The following is a 20,951-nucleotide window of genomic DNA, read 5'->3' on the forward strand; positions in this document are numbered from 1 at the left end:
TCTGGTATCGGTATTATTGTCTTGAGCAATGTGTGTCGGTGCGGCCGTGGTATTTTCAGACTTGGATCATGTAGCTGTAATGATCTCTGATGGTACCGTGCAATTAAGACCCAACCCTGCTTCTATACCAAAGATAATTAGTAACTTGTTTAATAGCCTAATAAAGTGGCCTGGATCCTATATATGCATGCTACTCTACTTTTTCCAGTATATTGCCCAACACTGATCCTAGGGCTGACACATCATACACACTTTTAGGGACTGGATATACCATGATTAGAGCTGAGTGAATAAGTGAGTACTGAGTGATTTTTCATTTTGGTGAGTACATGTATCTAGCATGGTAGAATACAAAAGAAAGCTATGCAGAAAATGTAATAACAGCAATTCTTGGCATTTCTATAGTGCCTTCCACCTGAGGACCTCAAAGTACCTCACAAACATGAATGAATTAAGCCTCGCGACACTCCTAGGAAGTATTATGAGATATATTTTACAGATGGGAAATGAAATAAAAAGAGGTTTAGTGACTTGTCTAAATTCACCCAGAGGGACTGTGGTAGAGCTAAGAATAGAACCTAGATCTCCTGACCCTTGTCTTAATTATATGTAATTACTATTATGTATCATGAATACAAAGCTGTAGACATGCACAGTACTGTACAATAGCCTGTAAAGACCACACAGATAACAGGACTCTGCTCCTAAATATTTTTGGGTGGGTCTGTGAATCAATATGTTGCTCTCCACAAACTCCAAGCGTGATCAAACCACTGTACACAAGGCTGGTCTGAGAATTTTGGGGAGGGTCAATGAAGTGATCCGTTGGGTCACTCAGAAATGAAATGTCTCATTTTATATTAAAAAGGGGGCAAGAGCAGCTTCCCCCCGTCCCTTCCACGTCTCCTGCTGCAGGGTGTAAGGAGCTTAGCTACTTGTGCTGGAACATCTGTGCTGTTTCCAATATTTAAAAAAGTTTTTCTTGGTATGGGAGTTACTAGGACCATTGGAGGAGGTGGTGGTTATGTGTGAGATTTTAAAGCACGGACATATTCATCATCACAACCTCCTCCATCCCCGATGGGGAAGAGAGATAAACATTATTCTTCCCATTTTACAGATGGGGAACTGAGGCAGAAAGGTTACATGACTTGACTAAGAGTCACAGAGGGAATCAGAGCAGGGTTTAGAATTCAGGAGTCTTACGCAGAAATGCTAAACCTTAGCAATGGGTTTACACTTTCCTGTCTATCTGTATGAGGGAAAGGGCAGCAAACAAAAATCAAACAACCAAACAGACCCGAGATAGCTTTGTCACTTCCAAGTTCCAGATATTGAGGAAAGGAAGAGTAAAACCATTGACTTTGTGATTCCCAAGGTCAGGGCTACCCATAGAATGTACAGTGTAAAGGCACAAGCAAAACCAAATGGGACAAGACAAGACACAGCATATCCAGATTTGGGTGTGTCCATTGTACTGTAGCTTAAATGTTTGAGTAGGTGTGTATTTCAAATGGAAAAGTTTTCCAAATAGTTTCATAAACACTATATAGTGATTTGCACTGAGGACCCATTTTCTCCATGCCACTTGCAGCAGTTTTCGCTGGCTAGTCATACATTAGTAATAGACCTTCATTTTTTAGGGTACACTTCATACAGTTTTAGGGGTGGGGCACAATGGGTGGTGTAATCCTATGATTCACATTTATCCTTTGTGTCCTATTGCCTGAAACAAAGTGCATTCACACTTGGGTATAATTTTGCCACAGGATTATTCTTATCCATATATAACTTCCCTTAGATTGTGTCATGCATACAGCTGCTTTTACAAAAAGACCTGGGAGGTCATGATGGTGAAAAGGGCCAAAGTCATATTTGCAAAGTGCTGTGCAAATAAACCCAATCAAAAAATAATTTTAATTCTTTTACCAGGTAGAGAGAGAGAGACCTCATCACTCCTGAAGAAGCTAAAGTGCTCGGGAATGATCCGATATAGCAGCGTAGTGCTAGAAATCATCCCATAATGAAATCCCGGATCTGAACATCCCTCAGCTATAAAGGAGCTCAGTTCTGAAGCCAAATTTCATAGCTAGCCTATAATTCTATAACTGACTGAAGCAAAACCCCACACCAAATACCCCTGACTTTTGGGCAAATTCAAATCCAGATGTGAAGGTTGTGGCGTCAGCCCATCTCTAATTAAAACAACCAGACTGAAACCAACACAATGTCATGCAAAAGAGCACCCTCATTTTACTCTGCTGCTTTGACACTTAGGCACATTTTCACTCGCATAGCAAAGAGTTTTATAAATTTCATCAGCTGCACTTTTGGGCTCATATGGAAATCACATGACAAGATAAAATTGCAAACAATGAAATTACGCAAACCGTAATAAAACTTTGCTTATAAAAGTGTACTTTTGCTGACTTAGACTCATCCCTAGGGCAGCAGGTTCCCAAGGCAAATGTTACACAGTCAAACTGTTCAAGAATGTTAAAAATTGCAATGACTTTGGTGGGGTTTTTTGGTTGCTGGTTTTTTTGGCCAGCTTATGGCATGGTAATTTTCCCCCCCAAAAATTCAAAACTTGGGCAAAATACGTTGACCAGGTCTATTCTATAGTATTTTTAAAATTTTTGTAAAAAATGAAGAGCAGGCAGAGGTAAAGATTCAAAGCTGTCCTGAAAAGGGCCTTCTCCATTCTGACAGACCCTACAGAAGCAAATACATCAGTTTGACGAGTTCCCAGTGCAGAAAGTTGTGAAGCCAGATGTATTAGTAAGAAAAGAGGATACTCAGCAAGCAAAAGGAGCAGGAATCAGTCACAATTACCATACCAAGCACTAACGCATTTCCTTGCCAACCTGTGGAAAGCTCTATCCATCTAGAATTGGATTCTTTGTCTTGCTAAACCAGTCATCTTCTACTCTTGAAACAAAAGCGGATAAGCTGTCTATGCTGTTGTCACAGATCCATAGGATCAGTGTTATGCCCAAGCTTCTAAACAATCTCTTGGAGCCACCCCTTCAGTGTGGCAGATCCCCAAGGGGTCTCAACCTTCCTTTAGGGTAGGGCACACCCTGCCTCCTAGACTGAGTGGACTTCAGCACTCCTGCTTCACACTCAGCAACTGCGACTGCGATAAGTTCCTAGTGGTGACTTAGACAGTCTTCAGGGACTAATGAACCCTAGGTATTTGCAGCAACACCCAAGCAGTGTTTTCAAAACAGAGTAGGATTTATTAGTCAACTGGACCACAGCACTAAAAGTCCTTATGGTAGCCTTATAGAGAAATAAAGCTTAAAGCATAGTCCATTATGGTCAAGCCACAATTCATCAGCCAAGCTGTAGCGAGTTCCATTTTCAGGCTCTGTCTCTCTCTGATTTCATTAGTTCCAGGGGAGAGCTGCATGGTTCTTCCAGAGCCCACTCTTATTGCCCCATCTCACACCTCTCAATCCTTTGTTCTCGAGCTGGGGTCTCTGCTCAGCTTCCCTGCTGAGTGTGTCAATTCATGAGTCATTTGGAGTTTGCATTGTCTCTCTGGACACCCTGTTGATCTGGATCAGTTTCAAGCAGTTCCTTAATGACTCTGTTCATTTCATCCAGACATGGAGACTCTTGGGGCTGGTCTACACTAAAAACATTGCATCAGTGTAGCACTTAAGTAAAGATGCTCCTATGCACATGGGAGAGAGCTCTCCTGCTGGCATAGTTAATCCACCTCCCCAAGAGATGGTAGCTATGTTAGGGGGAGAAGCTCTCCTGCCAACATAGTGCTGTTTACATGGGAGGTTAAGATGCTATGTTAAGATGTTATGATGCAGTTGAGTGATGTAGTTATACTGACATAGGTCTGTAGTATAGCTCTGCCCTTAGTCTGCCCTGAGAGTAAACTTAATCCTTTCCCCCTCAGTGAGTAACAATGCAAAGTCTGACCATCCCTGGTACCATCCTGGGTGTACCCCAACCCAGGCAAGCCCTATACAGGCTTCAGCTGTCACAGCTCTTTGGGTTGTAGAACCTTGGTAGGTTCCAATAACACCCTCCAACTATCTTGAAATGTTTTGCTCCTGCCAACAGCCCCAGAAATCCTGCCTCTGTGATGCACTTCTCCCAACTGCCCTGGATTCTCCCCTGTTGGCCACCCATCGCCTCCCTGAGCAGGGAGAAAAGAGCAACTGTAGAGTTACCATCAATAGACTCACCAAACTTCCCTCTGCTGACCTACCAATGCTCAGCTGATTCACAACAAAACTATAGATCAGTTCTTCCCAGCCTATGGGCTGTGACCCTCAAGTGGGCCATAAGGGCTCACCCACTGGGTCACACTGCACCATCTCAGAGCTTCACTGCACTATCCAGGCAGACAGGGGCAGAGGAAGAGGAAAAGCCACCTCAACACACAACACCAGCCATTCCTCCAAATACCGCCCCCGCCCAAAAAAGCAACAGGTTCCTGCACCCAGCACTAAGCATCCAAAACAATTCTGATGCCTTTGACAGGCATGAAACAGTCCTTGCTTAGGTAATATAGTACTGCAGTAGCCTTCTACAGTATTAGGTGTGCTGCCTGTATGGACACTATTCAGTGGTTGAAGGCATATAGCATATGCTGTCGTCTTTGATTTTGGAAGAAGGACTGATTTTTCCAGACATAAAATAGTGGAAGGCAAAGGTAAAGCATTTTGGATTAAGAATAGGCATCAAACTGTTGAGACATTAGCACATTTTTTTAGAATTCTCTTTGCACCAGAGAGGTACAGGCGAAAGGTGAAGGGAAGTGTAAGTCCTCTACTTAGCAGAGAAGAAATGCTAATAGCAGATGACATTAGGAAGCATGAAATGTTTAATGCCTATTTTGCTTCAGTCTACACTAAAAAAGTTAATTGTGAACCAGATACTTAACACATAATATTAACAACCAGGGGGAAAGTATGGAAACCAAAATAGAGAAAGACGAGGTTACAAAATATTTAGATAAATTAAATGTATTCAAATCAGCAGGGCCTGATGAAGTTCAGCTTAGAAGAAAACATCTAGTGGGCTCCCCCAGGCATCTTTCCTGGATCAGGTACTATTCAATATTTTCATTAATGACTTGGATAATGGAGTGGAGAGTAAGCTTATACAATTTGCAGATGACACCAAGCTGGGAGTGGTTGTAAGCACTTTGGAGGATAGGATTAGAATTCAAAAGAACCTTGACAAATTAGAGAATTGGTCTGAAATCAACAAGATGAAGATTAATAAAGCCACGTGCAAAGTGCAACAAAAGGTTATGTATCAAACAAAATCATAATACGATTTCTAGAGACTAAACTTAACAGGCTAGCCTCCTATCAAAGAAGTTTATCTCACCCCAAATGACCTTTGCAGCATTTCAACCAGGGCAGCTTGTGATCCCATTTCTAATTGGACTGCCTGATTACGTCCTAGGTACAGGATAAAGTGGTGTCTTCCTTGCCTTCTCCTCATTTCCCCCTAGAGTTCATTGTTTGTACCCAGAATCAAATAACCCCCTGCAGCCTATTCTCTGGTGTACTGCCTCCCTGTTGATTTCACATCCCCCTGTTGACTTTGTATGTAAATGGAGCTTCCATTTTGTTGGCTTACAAGACTTGATTTACATGTCAACAGAGACAAGTGAATACACCTCTTTTGTCCAGCAGGAAACCTGTTTGTCAACTATGCCCTGAAACAGACTTTAGGAACATATTTTCCATATACATACATAACTCCTTACATTTTACAGCAATATTAATGACCAATGTGACCCTGGCTTTCATTTAAGCTCTCTCATGATATTTGTTGATGCATGAGAATGTACGTACCAGGGCCAGGATATTTTTGTAATCCTCTTGCCAGTTGGCATTGGGAGATTCTTAGTCGCAATCTTGCCCTGATTTTAGGGGAATGGTGGTAGTGGCACTGTTCATGCATCGTATGGTTGCAGAGGGGGGCTAGTGAAGTGTACTGCCAAATGTACCTGCTATTTCTTTGATTAGGAACAGAATGTACCCCCGAGTAGTGCACACTGCTGACAGCAGAAAATATGCTAGCTGGCTGACAAGATGAGCACCCCCTTAGAGAGCAGAGCACATTTTTTTGTGGAGTGGGGGCATGGTGCATATATGACCATGCTGCCAAGGCATTTCCTCCCAGTTCTGGTAAGCACTAGGGAGAAATCCTGCCATGTGGCTGGTTCAAGAAAAGAGGATCTTTATACCCTCCTTTCTCCTTCAGAGTGAGAGCCAAACACTAGATGGTTCCTTGATCAGTTCAGGGCAGATCTTTTCTGATACATAATGATTTGTAGACTATTAACCCTTTCTGAAGCCCCTGTGATAAATGAAGTGGGGGAGGGATAGCTCCCTTTGATGGACACCTAGCAAGCCAGTTAGTTGTAAAATCCCTCTTGGTAGCTGTTCTCTGCTTGCTTTACCTGTAAAGGGTTAAAAGTCCCCCAGGTAAAGAAAAGGGAGTGGGCACCTGACCAAAAGAGCCAATGGGAAAGTAGAACTTTTTAAAATTTGGAAAGAAGCTTTCCCTTTGTCTGTCTGTTCTCCGGAGAAGGAGACATGGAGCAGAAATGCTATAAGCATGAATGCTGTGTAAGGTTTGAACCAGGTATAAAATTCATCTTCCATACCAAGAAAAAATCATTGGACAGGCCATGTTTAAATAGACGCGATTAGGTTTATTTCTTTATTTTGGCTTGTGGATCTCCTTTGTGCTAACCCCAGATGCTTTTGTTTTGCTTGTAACCTTTAAGATGAACCTCAAGAGAGCTATCTTGATGCTTAATTTTTGTAATTGTTTTTTTTTAAGATCTAGCAAAAAGCCTAAGTACCAGATGTATTTCCTTTCTTTTTGTTTTTAATAAAATTTACCTTTTTTAAGAACAAGATTGGGTTTTTGATGTCCTAAGAGGTTTGTGCATATGTTGTTTGATTAGCTGGTGGCAACAGCTGATTTCCTTTGTTTTCTTTCTCAGCTGTTCCCCAGAGGGTGTGTGTGAAAGGGCTTGAGGGTACCCCACAGGGAGGAATTCCCAAGTGCTCCTTCCTGGGTCCAAGTTTTTTTTTTTTTTGCATTTGGGTGGTGGCAGCATTTACCAAGCCAAGGTCAGGGAAAAGCTGTAACCTTGGGAGTTTAATACAAGCCTGGAGTGGCCAGTATTAATTTTTAGAATCCTTGGGGGCCTCTACCTTCTGCACTCGGAGTGACAGAGTGGGGATTCAGCCTTGAAGCCCCAAATAATGCAAAGCATAAAAACGGATTCTCTGTCTCCTTTGTAGAGAGTACAATATAGCTCTGCATTTTGAACAGGTTTTAGTTTATTCATTATTTTTCCAATAATTAAAAATGCTAATAGTTTTGATAAAAAAGAAAATTGGTTGGGGCAATGGGCGCCATACTGGACAGACATGATGGAAGATCAGCTACCGTAGTGTACTGAATTCTCTCTATCTCCATGTAGACATAGACTAAATTTGGTAAATAAGTTAATACTACATATAGTAGATTACTTCATTGCCATTTAATCTGTACCTTTCTTACACAGTAACCCAGTCTGATTGTTATGTGAGCCTATGGCTACCAACTGCTTCAGTCAAAAAGGCCCGGACCAAAACTGTCGTCAACTCCAAAAATCCAGTGTGGAATGAAACCTTCCACTTCAGGATTCAGAGTCAGGTCAAGGTAAGACACTGTGAACAACTTGCTGTCAGGGGCTGGTAGATCTCTAGTCCTGCCAAGCAGACTGTGTCAGGTTGTTCAAGTTTTCTGCACCCTGCATTCTACAAACTCCTTTCTTCCTAGACGATAAAAATACCAGAGGCAAAACTCCTCAAATGACACTCGTACTCTTACAATTTCTGAAATAGTAAAATTAGACTTTTCACAGCAATGAAAGTGCTGCTTTGTATCCTAGCTGCATGCCGCAGCCTCAAGGTAGGAAACCCCTCCGCCCAACCTGGATGCTGAGTTGTAAGGTCTAGGCTGGTGAACTGTGCACACTACAACCCATGTAGTACATGAACACCAAACAGAATAATGTGGAAGGGCTGGTTATACTGGAAAAGATGGGTGGACACAATTGAGCAGCAACTAGTATTGCACAAGATGTCACATTTCTACTCAGATGCTTTGCTGCCACTAGAGAGTTTTTTATACCTTTGTGTACAAGATGTGAGGACATGTATCTCCACCTACCTACCATTGCTCGCGGATGGCAAATTGAATTACACTTCCAAACTGGTTAGCAAGCCTCACGTTGTTTGCAGAAGAGGAGAATATTTAGGGTAACTATTTTCCCCTCTGCACAGCCCCATCACACATTTTTGTGCAGTTTTGTTCTCCTCTTCATCTCATAATAGGAGGGAACATAGGGCGTATATAATTAGGCAGTAATTATACTAATTCCTTTTATATTATATGCTATTACATTATTGGGTACAAAAATAACCACCAGCTGACCTGCAGTGTGGATTACTGGAAATAAATGAATATGGATTGATCCTGTAATCACCAGGAGTTTAACAGTAATTTCCCTGTCCCACTATAGTACTTGGGATGGATATACTTGGCAATGACCATATAATGGTTACCATAATATGTATAATATATAACATTACATCTTCCATTTCTTTCTCACAGAGGGAATAAGAATAGAGTTTTTTGGATAGCAGGGATTACTGTAGATAAATCTTTGAGCCGACTCAGTAGAGGTTGCATGTCTTAATTCATGTATAGGCAGCTAAGTATTATTTGACCACACTTCTAGCTTTTGACACTAAAACTGGGTGGGCAACAAAGCAATATTTTGTTTAGACTTTAAATATACTTATTCACAGTTGGGTCACTGCCAAACATCCCCTTTCCTGTTTTCTCTGTCTCATTTTATCACTCACCTTTTAATTCTGCAGCTCATTTCCCCACATGTGAGGGCTGGAACTTCTGCTTCCTATACTTTTACGCATTATTTTACTTTTGTTTCTAGAACATCCTGGAGCTGAAAGTCTGTGATGAAGATGATCACACCCCAGATGACCATCTCCTCACTGTTTTCTTTGATTTATCTAAAATCCAACTTGGAGAAACAGTTCGGCTGAACTTTCAGGTGAATCCACAGGTGAGGATTGAAATCAAATGCAGAACTTGATAAGAAGTTTACACTTGTCTCAGTTTTCCTCATAAATGTTCGTAATACAGAACTTGCTTTTTCCTTGCTGTGTACTTACGGTATTAGCCATCTCCCCATATCAACTTCTCAGCTTACTTCATTGTAAGACACCTCAACATTGTTTCTGTATTTAAAATTAAAGTGTGGGCAAGCACCTTCACACAGTTTTTCAAAGGACGTTGGTGTGAATTTGACACTGTTGACCAAGTCTGTCTTATTGCTGATCTTCATAGCAAGGCTGAACCAGCCAAAGACTATGGTATCACCCCCTAATGGTATTAGAGGTTCTTTTGCAGTTGGAGCTAGTGGTTCTGATCTGTGGATGAGGTATTATTTTGCCCTGACACAGAAACAACTGATGCTGCAGTTATGTACTGTGAGCCCAATGTTCAAACATGAATGTCTAAATAGGACTTAAATCCACGTCTTTTTGGTAAATACAAACTGATTCTATGCTGGGGTGCTCAGATCAACATTGAGAAATGTTAATGCCAATTTTATGATTTAAGTCTCCAAATTCAGATTTGGGTACATATATTGGAAAATTGGGCCCGTATTTCATGTTTTCTTAAGTGACAAATTATTGTCAATAGAATGTAAGGTCAGTTAAAAGGAAAGTTTAATGTCTGGTGACTTATATGGTGTCTTGTGACCAAGCAGGTTAGGTACTGTTGCTGCTAAGGTAAGGAACATTTTCAAGGACAGGTGAAGCTGTCTATTGCTCATTCAGAAATATTTCTCTCTCTTCATCATTTCCCAAAGAGGGAAAAGAGAGTGACAAGTATGACTTATCTCAAAAACCTCTCCTTGTAATGGGAAAATCAGCTACTGGGAAGCAGAATAATATAATGGATATAATATAATTTAGATTGAAACTGAAGAAAATGAAGCACATTGCATTTGCACCAAGGAGAGGGGAAAGTTACTTTGCAGAAGTTCTATGCATATCAAGGGGTCAGGTTTACACAGTATCTTTATGGAGAAGAGTAATGATGTAGTGACTTAATTCATTTTCATTTTTAGGGAAAGGAGGAGCTAGAGGTTGAGTTCACAATGGAAAGCAGGTGAGTAAAATCCAAGTGTTGTCAAATAACGTAATTGTTAGAGGCGTTAGAGATTAATTAACAACAAGGAACATGATTTGTACACCTGCTCCCACCTAAAGCAACATGGCCAGACCTATGTGGATGTAGTTGATAGTGTATGTTCAGCCTCACTGGACACTAGCTGGATGTTTCTGTATGGCATTGAGTAGCGGAATAGTTGGCAATGTTGCTTTTATGAGGTCATACTTAGGCATCCAGGTGAATTTTAAAACTAAAATGAAAATTGAGTGAAGTGCAGGAATGTCTGCTGATTTCCCCCACCAGTTGGTCTGTATGTGGATTTAACACAGATTTAAGTACTAAAAAAGATTCTAACCCATTTCTGTGAAATAATATGGGCATGTATATCTCAGTTTTAAATTTAGTTTTGTTATTGATGTTCAAAGTGAATGGGGGAAAATTGTCTCCTTATGCTTATTATGCCATGTTGGACTAATTCATTAGCCTTTCAACTCTGGAACTCCAGGGTCAAGTATGGATATTTTTGGCCAATGGAATAAATTCAGTGGTTTCTATCTGTCAGCAAACTCAACTTGATGTACATTTGAAAACTACCCTGTTTCGGCACAATGAGCAGTCTCTGCTCAGCAGAGCTCTAGTACTGGAATAGTAGGAGCATTAAAAAGCCAGATTTATTTAGAGTTTCCCAGGAATGTGAGGAAAACTGGAAAATACATTGAGAATTACTCCTGTTGCTAGCCTGTACTGTCAGACCCAACACTTCCAAAAGTGACAAAAAAATTAAAATAAGCAAAATACAAATAAAGAACAAAAATGGCAATTCATATCCTTAAACTATTTAAATACTAGTTACGAACTGAGTATGTTTCTTTTTATTTTTAGTCCAGATCTTCCTGAAAACATCGCTACGAATGGTGTATTAGTGGTAATTTTTATTTTCTATTATCTTTCCTCTACTGCAGGGGTAGGCAACCTATGGCACGCGTGCCAAAGGCGGCACGCGAGCTGATTTTCAGTGGCACCCACACTGCCCGGGTCCTGGCCACCGGTCCGGGGGGCTCTGCATTTTAATTTAATTTTAAATCAAGCATCTTAAGCATTTTAAAAACCTTATTTACTTTACATACAACAATAGTTTAGTTATATATTATAGACTTATAGAAAGAGCCCTTCTAAAAACGTTAAAATGTATTACTGGCACGCGAATCCTTAAATTAGAGTGAATAAATGAAGACTCGGCACACCACCAAAGGTTGCCAACCCCTGCTCTACTGTATAGTAATGCACATCATACTGCTTTGAACAGAGAACGAGTTGCCCCACAGTTATCCTTCCAACACAAAATCTCTTCTGAGGAATAGGCTGACATTGGATCCCAGTGAACATGACAGTCAGCTCTCCCAAACATCTCCCATGTTAGGAGAAACTGAACTGGAAGAGCTGTGAACTGCCCCAAGCTGTGCTCCTCCAAAGTCCTACAGAGTGTCACCGGATGGCAAAGACTAGAAGTGGTACAGCTGTGAGCATCCTCACAGCCAGTGTTCCCGCACCATTATCTAGAGTGACTCCTGTTGGGAGAAGCTAAAATTGGAATAGCTGTAAAATTTCCCATACACCATTACCTACAGTGTGGCTGGTATGAGGTAGCAATATATCTATATAACTGTAAAGCTTCTTCTATGGCTTGTCCTTTCAATTATAGCTGTTATTTCCGTAGCTTTCTCTCATTTTTTCCCCCTGGAGAAGCTATTGTCTCCTTGGTGCAGGCCTGAGGATACTTCTGTTTTCTCCATCCGTATACACCCATCCTAGAAGTCATATAGTAAGTCTCAGCCCACCATCCTTTCAGCCAAGGACTAGACATGAATCTCTCCAGAGACTTTCATTGGAAGCTGTTGCAGAGCACCATGAAGTAATTAGTCCTCCCAAGGGCTGATCTTGCAGTCTGCACAACACTCCCGCCTCCTTTCCACCTGGATAGCAAGAGACTAGCAGGGGAATCACACTTAGTTTTGTCTGTGTCATTTTATCTATCTTTTATTCATTGTCTCTGTTACAGTCTCGTGAAGTTTCCTGTTTGGAAGTTCAGGTGAATGAGGGGAGGATAAAGAAGGAATCCCCAGGTTAGTATTTCCTTAACTGGTAGAGTTGGATGAAACTGGTTAAAATTTTATAGCAAAATTTCAACAGAAAAATATCTGCCATTTCTGGGGTGATTTGTTTATATGCATTACAGAAAGGGCATTCGGTGTTTTAAAGGAAAGGAGAAACTCCGAACATTTCCTATGGGCTTTGGATCAGGTTCTAATTGATCAGACAACATATAGGGAGTATTACATCATTCACAGTTGAACACCAACTGTAGTTAATTAAACAGAATAGTTTCCATCACAGCATCCTGTTGTTGGATGCTCATAGCTTTCTGAAACATTCATATACGGAGAGGAAATTTTCCATGCCTGATCTATTCCAAGAGTTGGAGTGAAATGCCTCCAGGTGTTTGAGTTCAGAGAAAATGGGAGTAAGTGGGGTGAGAAACAAAACTCTTTTCTCAATTTAAAAATTTCTAATTGCCCTTTTTCAGACACAAATACCAGCAGTTTGAGACCTGAAATATACTCTATATTACCCGAGATACTCATTGCACATCTTGGGCTGTGCATAGCCATTTTGTTTCCTCTATATCCATAGCCTTATGGATTTGCAATGCAACTTTTAAAATATTCTGTGTTGGTCCCTGATCCAGCAAAACATGTAAGCACGCGGATCACCACATTGAAGTCAGGGATGCTTGCTCTCATGCTAGATCAGAGCCCAAGTTCCTTGACTGAGAAAATCCTTTTAGGGATTTCATGGTTGGCCTATATAGCCTTAAATATGTGGATTGATGTGGTACTTTTCCTGTTGTTCATAGAGGGGGAGAGGTGGGCCCAAACCAAACCTATCTACTGTAAATACCAATTTTAAGTTTATATGGACAAACTTTTGAATTCTCTGAGTGCAAAAAGTGTCTAAAACATTGCATAAGAGCTAAAAATGTTTTAACACTTCCTTGCTAACTAAAGAATAATCAAGTAGATGAAGGGTTGGATTCTCATTGATTTCACTGAGTTGGTTTGAAAATCCCACCCTTCCAGAAACAGGAATTTCCAGAGAAAGTTATAATCAACTGAAACCAGTGGTTTTGAATGTGTGTGTTATCTCACCAGCAGTGAAAGAATTGCTACTGCAATGCTCTAACACTCCGAGCAAGAATTATAGCGCAGATCTAGAATATAATGAGATTTGTTTTATAAAGGAACTAAAGCTGAAGCCAAGATGCACATATAAATCAGTATAATTATTTATGTAACCTAAACCACTGACTGTCAAAATTAATATAACATAAAGTAGAAGAGCTTTTCTGTATTGGAGTGTAATATAACTAAGTGAATGACTCTCTTATAGGGCAATCCTCCCAATTACCTGAATCCCTTTTATCCGGAACTCCCTTGTATTCTACAGTGTAAATGCCTTACGGCCTGACTGTGAGAGATGCCAAGTCCCCTCATTGACTTCACTGGGAGTTGATGGTGCTCACAGGACTGGGCCCCTAGACAATGTTTATTATGGCTATAAAAAATTATGGATACATGGTTTATATGGTGTCTTAGAACATTATTGGCTTATTAAGCAGCATCCACATTATGAACTCAATGTAGAGAACTCTGAAATGTTGTTTTAAATTAGTTAAAGATGTGATAATCATGGGTTCATTGTTTGTTTTGTCACCTGTTTAGAAAGAAAATTCGCTTTTACAGTGCAAGGATCCTATGAAGGAACCCAGAACCTTTCACTGAGCTCCTGCCTTTGTCCTGCTTCTCCTGCCAGATTCCACTATATCAAGTATAATCACTCAGAACTGGGCATTGCACTACCAAAGATGAGACAGCTCTCTGTGGTACGTTATCATCACGGACCTTTATGAACACAGCTCATTCATTTATCTTTTCTGGGGACTTGGAAGTGTGGGGGTGAAATGTTTAACCATTTCCTCCTTGTTGTATTACTATTAACCTCCCCTACCATTTTCTTTTTAGACTTCCTCAAGTCAAGATGAAAGTGAGTCCCTGACTCTAGCTCTGAATTCACTTCCCATTCAAGATAAAGTAACAATAGGAGAGGTGAGTGTCAACTCACCAGTCTTGATAGAATAAATACCAAACCAGGATGCTTTCAACTTACAGGGAAACAACTTTGCATTGTTGCTAAACTCCAGTCAGTTTATATGTTGTTGCATACACACAGACACATACACATGTTAAAAGAACATGAAGATTGCAAAGTCAAGCACTTGAAAGTTAGGAAATTGCCTGTATAACTTCAGTTCGGTTCCCTTAAGCATATGCATTATAATACAGTTTTTAATTATATGACTACATGCTATTTTTTCCACAGGACCTTTGCCTCATTCAGCTCACAGGATGGATGGTACTCATTTAATAAGCAGCTGCTCAATATTTTGATATCTCCTCATTGTTAAATTTGTGGCCTCAAGCCTTTACTGCCCACTATTCAAACCCTGCTCCACAGACAAAATTATTAATTTCCTCATGGGATTTTGTATGGTGCTCATCACTAAGGCTGCGAGTTTGTCATGGAGGTCATGGAAGTCATGGATTCCATGACTTTCCAAGAACTCCATGACTTCTGCAGTGGCCAGTTCTTTAGGACAGCATTCAACTGCCTTAACCATGAGACCATCCTTTCTCTTCATGTAATTCTCTGCACACCATTCACTACACACCTTCCAACTTCTGCAACAAATGAGACAGGGATCTCATAGACAAAAGACTTCTTTACTATACAACCCAGATGCATCCTCAGAACAGATCCATTCTGAGCACTGAATGAACCAGGGTCCTGTGGGGAAAAATAGTTTGTAATAAAAAATTTAAGACTGTATCATCATGTGGATGCACAAAAGGCCAAATTAAGGTTGCACCGGTAACCTTAATTGTGGCATTTCCTAACTTGTGAGTGCTTGACAGTGAAAACTTAATATTCTTTTAATGGTTTTTTGTAATTGTAATTTCTGATGTTTTAAAAATGGCAAACTGAAAAAACAGAAATTCCATCATATAGCATCATATTGACACCCATATGGATCATCATCAGAGTTGGAACTTTTACATTCACTGCCCAGACATCTGCCTCTTGAGCTAAAGGAGTAACTGATAGCAGTAGTAGGTTGTCATTCTCTATATGGAACAGCACTAGAAGGGGATGTGACACATGCCCTTTGCTAGTGAGTTTCACAGATATTTGCTGACAGCAGAGGAATTTAGAGATTCAGGAATATTAGGTCCCATTCCAAGCTCTGGAGGTTAGCACATCTAGTGGTCAAAGATCCTTCTGTCCATTGCCACCAAGACTGATCCCTTCTCCTTCATCTCTTTCCACCTGTCCATGGCCTAGTCCCCTCTTTTCCACACCGTCTTCACATTTCAATCCCAATCTTCTTGCCTAGCCAGTTCCAGTCGTCACTCCAACTCTCAGTCCCATTCTCCACCCACTCAGAGCTTCAATCCCAATCTTCCTGCAGTCTGTGTCCCACTGCCTCCCAGTCTCCCCCCGCACCTTCCAGTCCTAGTATCCTTCCCCCATCAGTTCTAGTCTCACCCCCCTCCCAAATCCCACTCTGTTCCTTTTTTACCTCCCTCACAGTTTCAAGTCCCAGTTTCACCCTGTCACCCCAGCTCCTTATCCCAATCTACTTTTGTTTTTCTTCTTGGTCTGGCTTTTGTTTCACAGAATTACAATTTAGTCAAATTTGGGTGGATTTTCATGGGAATAACAAATGGCACATCCTTGACAGAAAGGCCAAATTTCAAGTCCCTGCTCCAAAGCATTGGGGCACTGCAAATTCCAATGAAAATGTTGTAAGAATTTTTCTAACATGAACAAAAAAATTAATTTTTCCTTAAACTCATTCCCGGAAATGACTGAATCATATTGTCTGAAACTTTCTAAAAATATTCATCCTGAGGCAGAAACCCAGCATGGAAAATTTTAGCCCAAACATTAAAGCCTGGCAAAGTTACAAACAATTGAAAACACAGGGTCTATAATGGGAATTTTGGGCAACCTTAATAAAAGGTGGTGCTACCAGACTTTCCTATAATAGGAGAATTTCTTTGTGCTCTGTGCATCAGCCTAGCTCTGCCTGCTTTGGGGAGGGATTTACTTCTTCCATGCCTTCCTTTTTCATCCGGGAAGATGAGAAATGGAGTCCAAATTAAAACAACAACAACAAACCAGAGTGAAATCCACACAAACATGTAGGATAAATGCATGTAAAAAATCAGTTTGCACCCAGAGGGTTGGAATCTCAGATGGTCTAAATTAGCATATTCTTATTGACCTCAATGGAACTATGCTGATTTATAATAGCTGAGGTTTTGGCCCATTATTAACCCATGTCCATGACTAATTAGCCTGGGATTTAGAGCATAAATTGGTATGCCATAGTTTAATTAAAGGTGGCAATTACTGGCTGAGGCCTTAAGTCTTTTAAACTGGTACAGGTGCCTGAAAACATTGGAAACATTGAGTTAAAATATTAGACTGAGAATTAACTAGTGGTGTTGACTAGAACTGTGTGAAATTTTTCAGATGAAACTTTTTTATGAAAAATACAGATTCGAGTTGATGAAGACTTTTCACAAATTTGTGTTGAATTTGCTGTGTTGTTTCAGTTGAAAAAACCCCCAATAAATTTAAAAAAATGAAAAACCTTATTTTTTAAATGAAAGGCTTTTGATTTTTCAATTCAAAATAACTCTGTTTCGAAATTTGCCTCAATTTTAGTTGTAATAAAGATTTAAAAACTTGAAAGTGAAACATTTTATTTTGTGTTGACTGAAACATTTAATTCAACCTAAAACAATTTTTTAAAACTTTTCAGTTAGCCAAAAAATTGGAAAAAAATTCATTTTGGGTCTATTCGAAACAATTCCCCCACCCCCCATTTTTTTTCATTGTTCAGTAAACCAAAAAATCAGTTATTCGCACAGCTCTAGTTTTGAGTCTGTCTATAACTATCTTTCTCGAATTATTTATGGTCAGGCTCTGTGGCTTCAGTGCTAATTGTGGAGCAGGTAAAACTCATACCAAGGCTGAGAGGACACACAAGCTTAAAAATATGATGGCTCTTATAATTTTCCCATTCTCGATTTTCAGACCAGAACGTTTGATTTGCATGTGAAGACAAAAGAATGGTAAGAGAGTCCCAATCTTGCTTTTGGATCTGTGTGGATGGACCCCCGCAGAGCCCAACTGAAATCAACAGAGCTCTGTACAGGCATGGGGGTCTGTCAGTTGCAAGAGAAGGCCATTTGTTCTTTGGAAGTGGATAATGTCAGCAGAGCTCTTCCCTTACCTTGCCGGGGAATAATGTCTTGCTGCAATCATTTAACAAAACATAATAATCTGTAATTGATTTCAACAGCAGATGAGAATATGTAATGAAACACAACACATTGCGAATAGGCTAATTATTTTAATGGAACTCTTTCATTAGATGCCATAGAAGCACCAGTCAAACTAGCAATTAGAAATCTGTACACACACTGGCTGGTCTGGTGTCATCGTCCTTTCCACAGCCTTGTTCTTCTACGGTACACAATTTAGGGCTCTACCCAGCAAGGGGCTGAGCTTTTTGGTGCCGATCCAGCAAAGCACATAAACCCATGCTTAGCTTTAAACATGCTCCTAGTCCCATTGACCACTCATGGAATTAAATTTAAGCACATATTGCTTTCTCTCTCTCTCTCTCATTTCTTACATTAGTCTGTCTATACAGAGGTGTTGGAATGTCTTTTCTGTAAATATATGAAAGGTTTTATATATATATATATATAGAGAGAGAGAGAGAGATGACTACAACAGGTAATAATTTGTGGGTTTTGCCTTGGCTTCAGGACTCAGGGCCTATTTAACAGCTCAAGAAAACTAGATGTACGTTTGGGATTTGACCTGTGCACAGAGGAACAGAATTTCCTGAAGAATCGGAAGAAAGTGGTTGCTGCTGCTCTGAAGAAGGTTCTTCAGCTAGAAGAGGATCTGAAGGACCATGAGGTAGTTGAGGCAGAAGAATCTTGTGTCTTGTATTGCCCCAGATGAATGCTCAGCCTATTGGGTACAAAAAACCTGGTCCAAAGCCCATTGAAATCAATTGGGAGTCTTTCATGGTGTTTCAGTGGGAGTCACTGCTGGTGCTAGTTATGATGAGTGGTGTGTTGTTGGAGGGGGACTAAAGAAGTAGGGTGTGTCCTGTGTAGAAAGGCGATACCCAGGGGATCCTTTTCTCTCCTTTCCCCAGGCCAGGACAATAGGCACATGAGTGTTCTACCCCCTTCAGGCCCCCATTTGGCTCAGGAGAAGGGTGTTCCATGAGGAAGTCTTCTCTCCAGGTCCTGTTCAGGCCAAGGAGATCTCAAGTTTGACAGACCAATGTTCTAGTCTGGACTGGCTATTCCTATGTTGGCCTCCAGGTGAATACCCTGTTTAGGAGAATCCCAAAGCTGAGTTTGATCCCAATTACCATACATATTTAAAAAAACCCCACTTTGACAATGGAAGAATCTGAACTTCACTGTATTCAGCAGCAAGGAGAGTATCAAACAATTTAGAATGAAGCATATGCAGTGCCGCCCTTGTATTATTTTGCTGTGCCAGAGTTTATGGGAATGCTGTAACCACTCACATTTTTTGCTCACCTTTTGCTTATCTTTCTCCTTTTTAACCATTAATGCTCCTCGTTGTTTGTCACCAACTTTCTGCTTTTGTGTGTGTTGAACAGGTGCCAGTTGTGGCTGTGACAACAACAGGAGGTGGGATAAGAGCTTTGACAGCCATGTATGGCAGCATTTTGGGTCTTCAGAAACTGAATGTTCTGGACTGTGTTTCATACATCACTGGTTCATCTGGCACAACGTGGTAAGGAGGTCATTTTATAAGGTTTTATTTGATCCTTCTATAAGCTTCTGGGAGAGAGAGAAGTGCTCAAGGAATGTGTTATCTTGCTTGGAAATACATTACAGGGTTATGCCAGCATAGCTACAGCATCCTAGCTATTCAGCTACAGTCCCCGTAGACACGGCCTAAGGGTAAAATTTTCAAAGTTGCCTAAGTTCCATTTTAAAAAGTGATTTAGGCACTTGGGACCTTAAGTCTCATTGAAAATCAATGAGATTTAGGCTCCCATGTCACTTTTGAAAATGAGACTTAGGCTGCTATGTCACTTAAGTACTTCAGAACATTTTCACCTAAACCTAATTTTTTCTTATTTTCTAGCTAATAGTTCTTTTCCTGGCACTTAGATTTCAGCTAGCAAAAATAATTATCATTTTAGGTAATTTAACCCCATTCATGAATACCAGTGGGGAGTCATTGGATAGTGTACCATACAGTATGTATTCTGAATGGAGTGGTGTAAAAATTACCAAATGAAACAAGGAGAGTTTACCTGAGATTTGTGAACATTTCCTCAATCTTGGGTAAGGTTTCAAGCAAACCTGTGCTGAGTTTTGATAGTGAACCTAGACTGAATTTTTTTGCGTTGGAGTGGAAACCATGTTGAAACTTGGAAATCATGTGGATTTGCACATCTCTGACCCCAAACCCAATGTTGTCAGATGAGTTTCCCTCTGGACTTTGGAATTTGTTCATCTCTGAAACTCTAAACAAAACATAGGTGGTGTGAGTTAGCTTAAGTGAAGTGAATCTGAAAAAAGTTTGCATGAAGCTTTGCCACATAGATCCTTTGAGTTTCACAGGCTCCTAATTCTAATTCACTGTTGTCTTTAACATAGTATTTTCTGTTCCCAGGACCATGACAAACTTGTATGCAGATGATGATTGGTCACATAAGGATCTAGGGGAGCTAATCATTGAAGCTCGGAAGCAAGCATCCAAATCCAAAATGAGTGCTTTTTCCTTGGAAAGTCTGAAGAATTATCATAGGGAGCTGAGTCAACGCACCCAAGCAGGATACAAGACATCTTTTATAGATCTCTGGGGGCTCATGATTGAATCCATGTTGAATGATGGGGTACTGTATACATCCCTCTTTTCACTAAGGATTATGGTCTCTTTCTAAAAATTAAGAGAGAATTAAACCCTAGGAAGAGAGACCCATACAATATCTTTATAGAGTTATTCATTCAAAGAAATTCCACTGGGTTGATGGCAAATCAATATCTCATGCACAGAATAGGACCTTATGATCACATGCTAATGACAGTGAGATACAGAGAGAGTTACTAAATTTTGTGACTTAGTGAATAAATGAACAACAGAAGAGAAACAAATCAAGGGCAATGAAACATGTACTGCATTTTCATGTATTTTCTCAACTGTAGTTTCAGGCTAAATATTTAGGACAGAGGTTCACAATCTGAAGGGTTGCAACCCTCTTGCCCTTCTCACAGAGTGAAATGGCAGAGGGGAACCTGGCTAGATCCTGATTAAATGAAAGGGGAATTCAGATGTGTGTGGGCAAGTTTTTGTTATAGAAAAGGGGTATCAGTATGGAGAAGATTGAGAACCACTGATAAGTTAATATGGACGCTCCCCAATTTACGCAAGCGTTCTGTTCGGGAATGCCTTGCATAACTCGAATTTTGCATAAATCGGGAACGTATACCTAACCA

The 20,951-nt window shown here is 40.3% G+C and overlaps 1 protein-coding gene across 1 annotated transcript in view; it reads left to right on the plus strand.

Annotated features, from left to right (window-relative positions):
* LOC112104913 (cytosolic phospholipase A2 epsilon-like) overlaps positions 1-20,951 on the plus strand; it is a 43,743-nt gene that overhangs the window by 10,473 nt on the left and 12,319 nt on the right. The window contains exons 3-13 of the mRNA XM_024197513.1: positions 7,571-7,707; positions 9,008-9,139; positions 10,214-10,254; positions 11,140-11,182; positions 12,317-12,380; positions 14,037-14,197; positions 14,337-14,420; positions 17,479-17,516; positions 18,219-18,375; positions 19,100-19,236; positions 20,128-20,350. Of these exons, the coding sequence (XP_024053281.1) occupies positions 7,571-7,707; positions 9,008-9,139; positions 10,214-10,254; positions 11,140-11,182; positions 12,317-12,380; positions 14,037-14,197; positions 14,337-14,420; positions 17,479-17,516; positions 18,219-18,375; positions 19,100-19,236; positions 20,128-20,350 (1,217 nt within the window). The remainder of the gene's footprint in view (positions 1-7,570; positions 7,708-9,007; positions 9,140-10,213; positions 10,255-11,139; positions 11,183-12,316; positions 12,381-14,036; positions 14,198-14,336; positions 14,421-17,478; positions 17,517-18,218; positions 18,376-19,099; positions 19,237-20,127; positions 20,351-20,951) is intronic.

The sequence above is a fragment of the Terrapene carolina genome, unplaced genomic scaffold, assembly GCF_002925995.2.
Source record: "Terrapene carolina triunguis isolate 2854851 unplaced genomic scaffold, T_m_triunguis-2.0 Scaffold96, whole genome shotgun sequence".
Taxonomy (NCBI): Eukaryota; Metazoa; Chordata; order Testudines; family Emydidae; genus Terrapene; species Terrapene triunguis.